Genomic DNA, 12,653 nt, shown 5'->3' on the forward strand with positions numbered 1-12,653 from the left:
CATATGCTATGGAGGTTACTGCACTGCTTAAATCTATCAAACCAACCTCAGCTGGCTGTGAATGTTACCAATGTATCTTCTTCTTCTTGAATATGATTGAAGATGCTTCTTGCTTTTTCTATTATTATCAGCTAGCTTAGGGACATGTTTCATTGTGTTTGATCATCACCCATACATTTAGTCTATCTTCCTTGTTTTAAGCAAATGGATCCTTGAATGAGTCACCTTTGTCGATTATAACTTTGAGGTTGGCATTGCAGAAGCTTTTATCTTGTCCGCATTTTTTAAAATAATTGTTCTGATCATGGATGTAGCCAATTTCAAAGAGGCGCCAACATCAACCTGTACAACCCTCACTGGAAGTCGCAGGCCATTTTCTGGGCATTATGGGTTAAAAAAAAGGAATAAGTTAGTGAGGGAGCAACAACGTTTACACATGCAGGGGAGGCAGAGTGTGAATTAATACGTGATTGGCTGTGAGTGGCTGAGAGGGTATGTAAAGTGCTTTCACTGGCTTGGTTAAATGTTTACTGTAATGGTGGCTGTTCTTGAGAAGCTTTAGGAATCGTTTAGAATGGGTATTTGTCATTTTTAAAAATTTCAATAAAGAATTGAATAACTGCCTTGTAATAAATCAGTGCTATGCTGGGTAGCATTACATGGGGTCTGAGTGTATGTGTATTCCAAACAAAGACAATGCTGCCAAACACTGAGGTGACAGGAGCATATTACAGCTGGGTATCCTATGGGGCTGACTCACTCTGTTATTTCTCAAAGCCTTACTACCATCCACAAGGCACATCAGTAGGAAGCAAAGTATTCTACTTGATTCACAGTTCCTCCACTGTTACTTACCAAGGACATTATGGGTGCACCTTCAAACCACATGTTGCTTAAAGAGAGTCAGGCAGCAGAAGTGCAGAAACACTACCACTCAAGTACTGCACTACACCTGTTGTTCACCTCCTACCTGCTGCTTCATCATCCTTGCTGCAATTAAATTCTTTACATCCCTGTTTAACAGCACCTTTACTAAAAGGCCTGCTACAGATCAAAAGATGGGGCATCACCAATATTTCAAATGCATCAAGTGGTACCTAATAATTGCTGCTCTTACCATTCTTGCCTCATTCTCCTAATAAAAATTATTGTAATTGATTTAATCTAAATTTTCTAGTTATAATGATGAGATTCAAAGTTATATTTTATCATTCATCCAAGAAAGGTTGGGTGTGTATTCTTTGGAGTTTCGAAGAATGGGGGGTGATCTTATTTAAGGGTGCCAGTTTCAAGGGAAACGTGGCAGGGTAGACGTCAAGATGATTTCACTAGTGGGAGAATCTCAACTGAAGGGACATAGTTTAAAGATAAGGAGCCCATCACTTAAAAATAACGTACATAGAAATTTAATCTCAGAGGGTGGAATTTTCCACCTCGGAGAGTTGTACTAATTGAATTGACAGTATTGCTTACATCCTTCATATACATGTGGAGTAAAAATCTTTACGTCATGTCTCTAAGTGTGCAATGTGAATTATAGTAATTTATAATAAATAGTGTTTATAACAGGACAGTCAATATAACATAGAAATACAATTGTGTCAGCATGAATTAAGCAGTCTGATGGCCTGGTGAAAGAAGCTGTCCCGGAGCCTGTTGGTCCTGGCTTTTATGCTGCGGTACCGTTTCCCAGATGGTAGTAGCTGGGACAGTTTGTGGTTGGGGTGACTCAGGTCTCCAATGATCCTTCGGGCCCTTTTTACACACCTGTCTTTGTAAATGTCCTGAATAGTGGGAATTAGCAGTAAAAATGCAGGTTAACAAGTTTTGAAAGATCAGGGATTGAGGGCTCTTGGGATGTGCTGCAGAGGAGCTCAGTCTTGGGAAAGATGGGCCATGATCATATGAAGCTAGCAGACTGAAACAGGTGGGCAGTCTGCATTGGAATTCCGGGAGATAGATTAACAGCATAGCATCATTCCTTCACCTGTTTTCAGGGGTATTAGATTTTGCTTCAGTATCTTTGGCTGAGGTTTATAATACTAGCTAATTGATTCCTTGGCTTCAACTGCAGGATGGCTAGAGCAAAACATAATGATGATCACCTTACAACATTTGAGTGGTATTGGGTTCAGCTCTGTTGTTGGGGTGTTGAAGCTCAAGTATTTATTTACCCCAAAGACAATAGCATTGACCACAATTTCAGAACTTATAGCAAATATTCCAGAATTCAAAGGACTCAATGGTCAAACAGTCACGTACAGATAGACCAAGATAAGAGGACCTTAGTGAGCCTGAACGACTTTTATGAAGAGATTAGTGGTTCACTGTCATAATGTATAATATGACAAAACACAAGCTTAAATTAGTGTCTACATTTAAAAATAACTACAGAGTTTTGGGTAATGGTGTAAAATTAATGAAGGATAGAAGAGAGATATTGATGCTTGATAGGTCCAACAAAAGATAATAAATTTATAAGATTAAATGCAAGGAACTTAGAGTGATCAAGGAAAAGGGAATTATGTTGTTTCAGACTTCATTTCCAGGGTCAAAAATTGAGGAAGAAACTATGTTACTGTTTGAGATTAGATTTGTGAGTAAAAGCGTGAAGAGTTATGGATACAGGTTGGTAAATGCAATCAGAGCCCTTTACGAACTGGAAGTGCAAATGCCAACGTTGAGTTGACAAGTCTACTCCCATGTTCCAACATATGGTATTCTGTGTAGATACACAAATAAACTCAAGATTTGGTGGCTTGTATTATAACAGTGTATGATTCTGCACAGTGATGGTAAGGTAACTTCTGACAAAGGTTTCAGCCCAAATTGGCAACTGTTTATTCCCCAATGGTTCAATTTAATATCAGAGAACATATGCAGTATACAACCCAATTTCTTACTCTTCACAGTCATCCACAAAAAACAGAGAAAAACCCCAAATGAATGAATGACAGAAAAACATTAGAACCCCCATGCACAAGTAGTAGCAAAAGCATTAAGCCTCCCCCTCCCCTAACTGCGTCAGCACAAGCATCAGTCTTCCCCACCATCCACTGATGCTTGCTGTGTTTCCCCAGCATTTTGCGTTGCTCTGGATGTCCAGCATCTGCAGAAGCACGTGTTATAATTTATTGTTGCCGTACTAGTCGCGGTATTTTTATCAGATTTCTGCTGGTGAAACTTTACGTGATACAAAAATGACTTTGATTTCAATTGCACGTAATTTCTTCAAACAGAAGATGTAATCTATTGTGCAATGTGTAGCTAACATGCTTCAAAGGTATAAACAGATGAAGGTTATTTTGCAATAAAAGCAAGTGCAACATAAATTTTATTTTGCCCACCTGTCCTTGCTCAATAAATACAAAATCTACAAGGTTTTGGCCGCTGTGCTAACTCACATATTTATCTTTAACTGAGCTCAGGTTCTGGGTTTATCTGGATATATCTTCATTTTTTCCCCCCCAATCAATAAAAGCTTTAGCTTTCAGCATGAAAGCAGCTTATTCTGTTACCTACAGGGACAGCTAACTCCCTGTTTCTCTGCCAGCCCATTCAGGCCATTAATCTGATGGTGCTCAATCCATTACTGCCCATTGGGTGATGTAACTTATTTAGCTGTGGACAAAAGCTGTTTTAATGCTTTTAGTATTTTGGCTTGGAAGCAGAAAATACTGTATTAAGGGCATGGACCTTAAAAGCTTTATTCTATTTTATTTAAAAAAAAACTCACTGAGGAGTCCTTACCAATCTGAGGACATGCTGACATTCATATTTTATGCTCCTTTATATCCCCTTTGTTTTTAGGAAATGCAGTGTAGGATAACATTTTGCCACTTTTATCCGATCAAATGTCAGTAATACTAAGTACTTAATAGCATTTGTTTGCCACGGTTTGGGAAGTTGATAGCAACAAAGTGCAGATTAATTCCCTCTTCATTCAATTATTGCTGAATTTCACTGCTAAGCCAGTCCATCACAGGTAAAGCCCACCAACCACTGAGCACATCTACAAGAAACGCTGTCGCAGCAAAACTGTCCATCATCAGAGACCTCCACCACCCGGGACATGCTCTCTCCTCACTGCTGCCATCAGGAAGAAGGTACACGAGCCTCAGGACTCGCACCACCAGATTTAAGGCTGATTTATACTTGTGCGTCAATTGGACGCCGTAACCTATGCAAGTGGCCTACGCGCGTTGTGAGCATTTATATTTGTGCGTTGGTGCGTCTGCGTCGCTCTGCAATTCGAGCACGTTGCGCATCTGCACACACCTACCTGCGCAAGTCTTCATGGTCATGGTAGTCTTTCTCGGGGTAAACAAGTTTAAAGCAAGCGTCTTTTTTCGTAAAAGCGAAATGTGTCCATAATTTCGGAGGTCTATAAAGCATTCCAGCCAGAGTTCCTTCCCTGCCCTTCAGTCACCCAATAGGAAGCTACTGCAGTGTAGGAGGAAATGCGGTGCCACCAAGCAGACCAATCACAGTTGTTGCAGTCTGCGTTGCCGCAACACGTAGTTACGTTTTGGGAGAGGTGTGCATCAGGCAACGGCGTAGGGATCCGCGTAGGCTTTGCGTAGGGTTCGCAGCGACGCCGTACCTATGGCATCGATTTGACGTAGAAGTATAAATCAGCCTTTAGGAACAACTACTACCTCTCAACCATCAGGTTATTGAACAAAGGGGATCACCTCACTTGCCCCATCATTGAAATATTCCCACAACCAATGGACTCACTTTCAAAGACTCTTCATCTCATGATCTGAATATTTATTGCTCACTCATTATTATTTCTTTCTTTTCGTATTTGCACTCTGGTTGACCCCACCCTAGTAATCTTATTGATATGCACAAAATTCTTAAGAGTTAAACCCCGGCGGGGCACTAACTGTGATATGGAACAAGAGGTCAGAGTCTGAAAATAATGGGTCAAGTCAAGTTCTGGGAGGAGTTACACTGCATGCCATATTTCATGCAAGTGGAGAACATTTCATCATGCTCCTGTCTTAAACCTTGTAGATGTGGAATAACTTAGGAGTGTCAGGAGGCAGGTCATTTACAGCAGGATACCTAGCCGTTAGACTTGCATTTGTATTCATTGTATTTATGAAATCAATCCAGTCAGGATTCTGGTCAATGATCACACCCAGGATGTTGATGGTGGAGACTCAAATGGCAATGTTATTATCAAAGGTATGTGGTTACATTCTCTCTTCTTGGAGATGGTCATTGTCTGGCATTTTTGTAGTACAAATGTTACTTGTTATATCAGCCCATCTGGATCTTACAAAGGTAGGCACAGCATGTTTTTCTGCAGATGATTTGAGAACAGAATTTAACATATTTACAGAATTATCAGTGAACATCCCCACTTCTTAAAGTTCAAAGTAAATTTATTAGAGTATGTATACATCACCATATACTACCTTGAGATTCATTTTCTAGCAGGCGTTCACAGTACATCAGAGAAGTTCAAAAGAAGAATTTAGAAAGTGCATATAAACAAAGACTGACAACCAATGTGCCAAACACAAACTGAAAATTAAAAAAAAATTAAAGTAAGTAAATAATATTGAGAACATGAGTTGTAGAGTCCTTGAGAGTGAGTCCAAAGGTTGTAGAATCAGTTTAGTGTTGAGATGAGCGAGGTTATCCACATTGGTTCAGGAGCCTGATGGCTGAAGGTTAATAACTGGTGGTGTTGACCTGATTGTATGACAGCAGAAAGATCACTGATGAAGCAGATAAAGGCAGCTGAAGAACTGAGGAACTCAATTTTTCATTCAACAACGAGAGCTGGGCAGGCCCCGCAATGGTTACCCCAGGGCTCAAAAGCATAATAACTGAGCCACAGCATCAACAGGGAGGAATAAACAGTCAATGTTTCTTGCTAAGACCCTTCATTTCCAGCATCTGCAGTGTCTCGAGTGTTCATCATTTGTTGCTCCACTGTGAAGTTTCTTTGAGTTATGCCCACCATGAAGTAATATAAATTTTCTCCTCAATGGCAGTTTAGTAAGACCATCTCTCACCCCTCCACTTACCCCCATCTTCTTAATCTGCCTTCTCTTCCCTTCCTAATAGTCCCTGTGAAGTGTCTCAGCCCAAAACGATAACTGTTTATTCCTCTCCATAGATGCTGCCTGTCCTGCTGAGTTCCTCCAGCATTTTCTGTGTGTTGCTCTGGATTTCCAGCATCTGCAGAATCTCTTGCATTTATAAATAACTGTGATAAGAGCTCATTATAAACTAAGTAGCAGTAAAAAAAAAAGTTGAATTTTAAAAAGGATCATCTTTCAAAGTAGCACACTGGGGACCGCCTTCAAAGAAAAACAGATGGGGTTGTACGCCAAAATAAATGTAAAAATCTGAAAGCTACAAGTAAAAGAAAAACTAATCAAGATTTTGGGGTCTTTTATTTGCCTTCCTGCCAATTTAAAGGTGGCTCAGCAATGGAAATACTGAATAGGGTCTCTGTGTCCTCGAGCCTGGTGTATTTTTAACATCTATTTTGGGTATCTGCTGTCATTTCCACTGGAGATGTACTCTGTTTAATAAAGGCAGACTAAATGAAATAATACACACAGCATCTGCTCCATTTCCTGACATCATTGTCTCAGTCACTTTGGATGCTAAGAACACCAGGTGAGAACACCTGTTATTTTCTGCATCCTTCCACACTAAGAATCTCCCGAGAGTAGGTGGGAATACCGTTCACTGTAAGAACTTTGTCCAGTGAATGACAGGTTGGAAATCTTTCCCTCTGCTGCGCTTGTTCTCAGTAACAGTCAGGAGAAAAACATCTGCTATTTGCCCCATAAACTTTAAAGTACAAGTGATAGGACTTACTGGAGGTCTGTTGACTAGCCAATAGGCTTGCTCCTGGCAATCCAGTACAATACGATCTGACCTTTTCCTTTGTTTCGCTGCTCTGTTAATGAACATAGATAAGGAGAAAAATCAATCAATTCAGCAAGGTTGGCTGTTATGCAGCTTTTGCAGAATTGGCAGCTGGCTGCTCAGTCCAAGCCTGACATGACTACATGTTGAATTTGGTCAAGTGCATTCGGCTTCCAATGTGTTTTGCCTTGCTGACCTGACTCTATACTTTATCCAGGTCATGATGATTTGATCAGAATTACAATCTTTAGCTGCTTAAGATCGTAAGATATAGGTGCAGAATTAGGCCATTCGCCCCACAATTCTGCTCTGCAATTCCATCACAGCTGATTTATTATCCTTCTCAATCCCATTCTCCTGCCTTCTTGTAACCTTCAATGCCATTAGTCAAGAACCTGTCAAACTCTGCTTTAAATACCCAATGACTTGGCCTCTACAGCCATCTGTGGCAATGAATTCCACAGATCCACTATGCTCTGGCAAAAGATATTCCTCATCATCTGTCCTAAAGGGATGTCCTTCTATTCTGTCCAACATATAACAGTCCTACATGGGACTATAGGACTCTAGTCCTATACTCTACTAATGTTAGAAATACTTTTTCCACACTCACTCTATCCATGACTGTCAACATTCGATTGGTTGCAAAGAGATTCCCCTCACCCCCATTCTTATAAACTCCAGCGAGTATAGGGTCACAGACATCAAGTCCTCCTCCTATGTTAACCCTTTCATTAACATTTATGTTTCATTTACACAAAGGTCAATGTTGGAGATTATGAGATGGTCAGGTCAGCAATAAAAAAAATGGAATTCAGGTTTGCATTGGGTTTGGGTTTGCCACTGTCGGGTCGGATTTTAATTTTATATCCAAACAAAGGCAGGTCATCGAGCTCAACTGCTCTGATTACACTGGAGTTGCCTACAACATACTTTTCTCCCTCTCTTACGTTTAACCGGCTTCCCTCTAAATGCATCTATCCTTGCACCTCAGCCACTTCAGATCAGTGTAAATTCCACATTCAGAACTGAATTGATAAGCAACAATTTTATATTTGTGATGTTATGTTGGATTCTCCCACTTAAAGGAAGCTTACGACCAGTTTAAAAGAGGCAGTTAAGAATTAAAACAAAAATCCCTTGAAACTGGGGAGTAATCTAATAGGTGAAAATACATATTCAGAATTCCCCAATAGAGACCATTCCTACTTGGAAATAAAGGCACTGTGCTTATTCATCTGAAAGTGGGGCACCACCAAATGAACTTCAGAATACTGATGTTATGGGAGGAGTGAACAGAAGTAACTGCTATAATTTACTGTCATTCATCTATTGTCTGGGGCAGTGATACATGATAGCTCACTTAATCCACTGCAGGATATCCATAAGATTACTTCTGCGGTCTTGTTCGCATTATCCTAGTTTCCAGTCAACATTAAGAACAGTGATTGTTTTAGCAACACCGACAAGGCTTAATCTTAATGGGTATCTGGCGTATCCAGCATCTTCGAAAGGCAATGCCTGAAAAAGGCGGTATCCATCAATAAGGACCACCATTACCCAGGACATGCCCTCTTCTCATTGCTGCAATCAGGGAGGTGGTACAGGAGCCAGAAGGCACATACACAACATTTTAGGAACAGTTTCTTTTCCTCTGTCATCAGAACTCTGAATGGACAAAGAGCCAATCATGAACACTGCTTCTGCACTATTTGTTTAATCATTTTTATATTTACAGTATTTCTTACTGTAATTGAGTTTTGTGAATTGCACTGTACTGCTGCTGGAAAACAAAAAAATTCATGACACATCAGTGATATTAAACCTGATTCCAATTCATAAATTGAACTATTCTCACGCCGATTGAAGATAGGTCTACAACTCCTAAGGTGAGCTACTCCGTGCCTGTAGCTGGGAGCGGTTCCACTGTTTGTAGGTATTTGCTGAAGGCTATGGCATGTCCGAGCAAGTGCAGACCTGGCTCTGGAGTCCCTGATTAGCCATTTAGATAGTATGGACGTTCTCTACTTCCAAGAGATCAGAAAGCCTTTGAGACTAATTGTCAAGGAAACGCAAAGGGAAATTACAAAGATCGCCTGCACAGAAGCTTCAGACATGGTGGATACACCAAATTCTTTTTCTCACAAACTTAAATATTAGTTTCAGGCACCGCTCCACGCAATTCATTTCCATTGCTCAACTACCAATATTCTCAATTAGTTTGATCATAACATAACATTCAATTACCCTACTGTAGTAGCCTTGTACTCACAATGATATTCCCAAAACTCCCACTCAGATCTCACTTTCCATCTACTGCCATCTGTTCAACTCTTAGAGATCTCACAATTTTAGCTCATGATCCTCATCCCATAAATTCAGTGCGAAATCCAGAGAGTCAGCACATCCATTTCACAACACGATCTCTTCTCTCTAATGGCAATGTCTTGGAAGAGACCCTTATACATGTGCTATAAATATTGGGGTAAAGTTTACTTGATACAGTCTTACCTTTTACCATGTCTGCTGTTCTCAGATGTAAACAAATTGGGTGCATCGAAGACTGCCTGCAAATCATAATTTGCGGGTACCCTTGGTTTAAAGACAAGAGGCTACAGATGTTGGAACATGCAGGGGTAAAAAAACTGAATATTCTTCTCCCCCTTATCTGCCTAGCACATTTAAAAAGCTTAATGAGAATATAATTAGTTATTGCAAAATGATTATAAAATACCAAATGAAATTCAATACTGATGGCATCACTGTGTGGTATGGAAGGGCCATTACACAGGATCAGATAAAGTCGCAGAGGGTTGTAAGTTTAGCCAGCTCCATCACAGGCACTAGCCTCTTACCACCAAAAATATCTTCAAAAAGACAATGCCTTGAAAATGTGGCACCCATCATTAAGGACCCCCACCACCCAGGATAAGCTCTCTTCTCATTATTACCATCAGGGAAGAGGTACAAGAGGATAAAGATGTACATTCAGCATTTTAGGAACAGCTTCTTCCCTTCTGGCATAAGATTTCTGAATGGAAATAAATCCATGATTTAGTGGTAAAAAACCTGATTCTGTTGCTGGATCTTTACCCGTACCGTATATTTTGTTAAAGAAAGATAGAGGTCACATAATTACCTGAAGAGTAAATGCCAAAACAATATAAAAGCACAAATAACTAATAGCAAATAAGGTTAGAAAGGCTATTTAGAAAGCACATCCAGCATTAAAGATTATTTCTGAAATATGTATGAAATCTTGTTTGAATCAGCTTTGGAGTCCAGCACACATGCCTAGTCACAATATCACAGAAAGGATGGAGAGCTAATGGAGAGGGAGAGATTCACAAGCTGAAACCAGAACTGGGAGATTCTACTTGTCAGGATAAGCTGAAGCCAGATTAGGCAGTTTACATTTTAAAAGGAAAAGTTTAGAATGGCACAAGAAGGCCATTAAGACAATAAAAGGTGATGCCAGAAGAGACATATCGATAAGCTATATTTTGCTCATTTTTGGTGCAATAAATGGGTGGTAAGATATGCACCAATATTAAGAAATGTAGGATATGCAAAATAGTGCAAAGCCTGGAAAGGTCACTTTAGGTATGAGATTTTGTGGGTTTCTCATACTCACAGATTGACCCAGATGTACGTGGTCACAAACAGCAACTGTGTCCTGGGCACTGAGCTGGCTTCTCACCCGCACTGCCTGCTGGGAAGCAGATCAGTGTGGTTATACTGAACTGTGAAGAAGGATGGGGTGGGGAAGCGGAAAAGGGAGAATCAGTGTGCTGGGGTAAACGTTAAATTGAGCATTGACATGTGATGTGGCTGTTCTGGTCTGGTGCTGAGACTGGGCCACAGTTAAGAAAATAAAATGTGGGTCTCAGTGGTGGCAAAATGGATGCCAGGGCCATAACTGTAAATCATATAAGGTGCCCTACTTGCTGTCAAGTTTGTAAAGCGCTTTATTGCGAGTGAAAAGTGAAAGCTATTTGTCATGGTCTTTCAATCCAAATTCTTTCAAATAAGTTCACAGTATATTCTGTGCACATTGAAGAAATCGCGATCTGCATTAGCATGACTTGCAATAGGAAGGCCTGGACCAAACTCCTGATGGGAAGGTCTTCTATTGGAAGCTGAGCACTTTAAATGCTATTTGTGCACGAGTGACTGAAGAAATTTAGTTTTCTTCTAATCTACTTTCTAGGCTAGCGTGTTTCCACTCTAAAGTGCAAAACTGGAGACTATAGAACAGGATAGACATTGAGCGACCCCAAGGAGAATTCCAAAGAACTGATTCATCAAGACTGCAAGTAGAACTTATTTTCATCAGCTGTTGAAATAATTATGCAAGGACTATGCTGAGGATGTGGATGGGTGGACATTCTGAACCTCCTGGGCTGAACAGGCCATTTTTTTAAGTTGTATTTCCCATGTGACAGTGTATGTAATCCTTGGCAAGAATGCAGCTTTGGGATTTTTTCAACCACGTTTCTCCACAGGGCTGTGTCCTCAGAACCCTACTCCACACGCTGTACAATCATGACTGTGTGGCCAGACTCTTCGCTAACTCCACCTACGCGTTTGTACATGACACCGGGACCAGAGTGGACCGAGTGACAATTAACAATGAGTTGGAGGACAGGACAGAAAGAAGAGAGCCGAGTGATATGGTGTCATGACAATAGTGTTCCCTCAATATCAGGAAAATAAGAGAGCGGCTCATTGATTTCAGGCAGTGAGCAGCAGACAGGCTCCCGTTTACATCAGTAGCGCTAAGGTGAAGGGGGATACCCTACCCTAGTCCAATCACAAATGCCACAGCCAAGAAAGCTCACCAACACCTCTACTTCCTCAACAGGCTAAAGAAATTTGGTATGTCCCCTTTGACCCTTACCAATTTTCATCGATGCACCATCGAAAGCACCTATGGGGATTGTTATGGCAACTGCCCTGCCTGCGGACGCAGCTCGGCGCATCACGGAAACCAACCTCCCCTTCCACGGACTCAGTGTACACTTCTCACTGCCTTGGTAGAGTAGCCAAGATGCCAAAATAATCAGAGGCCACCCATCCCAGATATTCTCCCTTTTCCCTTTCATCGGTCAGCTTGAGAGCATGTACAACAAGGTTAAGAGACAGCTTCTATCCCGCTGTTACAAGACTATTGAATGGTTCCCTAGTATGACAAAAATGACGGTTCTGTCACAGTTTACCTCGCTATAGTGTTGCACCTTTCTGTCTACCTGCACTGCACCTAACAATTCATTCTGCACTTTTGTTACACCTTCTCCTATGTCAGTACATTGTCATACTGAAATGATCTGTATGGATGGCATGCAAAACAAGTTTTTCCATCATATCACGGTACATTTAATAATAAACCAATTCCAACAATGCTAAAATAACCATTAATTCATAATTTCATTTTAATTACGATTTTTGTGCAGGTGTAAAATGCTTAAAATTTAGCACTTTGAAAACTGGTTCTTATCACTTAAAACTAAAACATATTTAAATCTCATTAAAATACAAATACTTGCACTGGTTTACTGTCTGAACATATCCTGAAATATGCTTAGGTCTGTCATAATTTTGATTTCTTTTAATTAAACTGAGATTTGGTTGTACTGGTGTCCGCAGGGGTCACGGTCCGCAATGTTGATTGTTCATTAATTTCCAATGGATGCTGCCTGACCTGTTGAGTTCCTCCAGCATCTTGTGTGTGTTGCTTTGCATGTTCATTC

At 40.5% G+C, this 12,653-nt stretch overlaps 1 protein-coding gene across 1 annotated transcript in view; it reads right to left on the reverse strand.

The window, feature by feature from the left end:
* rgs11 (regulator of G protein signaling 11) overlaps positions 1-12,653 on the reverse strand; it is a 172,504-nt gene that overhangs the window by 90,705 nt on the left and 69,146 nt on the right. The window contains exon 8 of the mRNA XM_072267311.1: positions 6,853-6,934. Coding sequence (XP_072123412.1) covers positions 6,853-6,934 — 82 coding nt within the window. The remainder of the gene's footprint in view (positions 1-6,852; positions 6,935-12,653) is intronic.

The sequence above is a fragment of the Mobula birostris genome, chromosome 9 (genome assembly GCF_030028105.1).
Source record: "Mobula birostris isolate sMobBir1 chromosome 9, sMobBir1.hap1, whole genome shotgun sequence".
In the NCBI taxonomy this organism is placed as follows: domain Eukaryota; kingdom Metazoa; phylum Chordata; class Chondrichthyes; order Myliobatiformes; family Myliobatidae; genus Mobula; species Mobula birostris.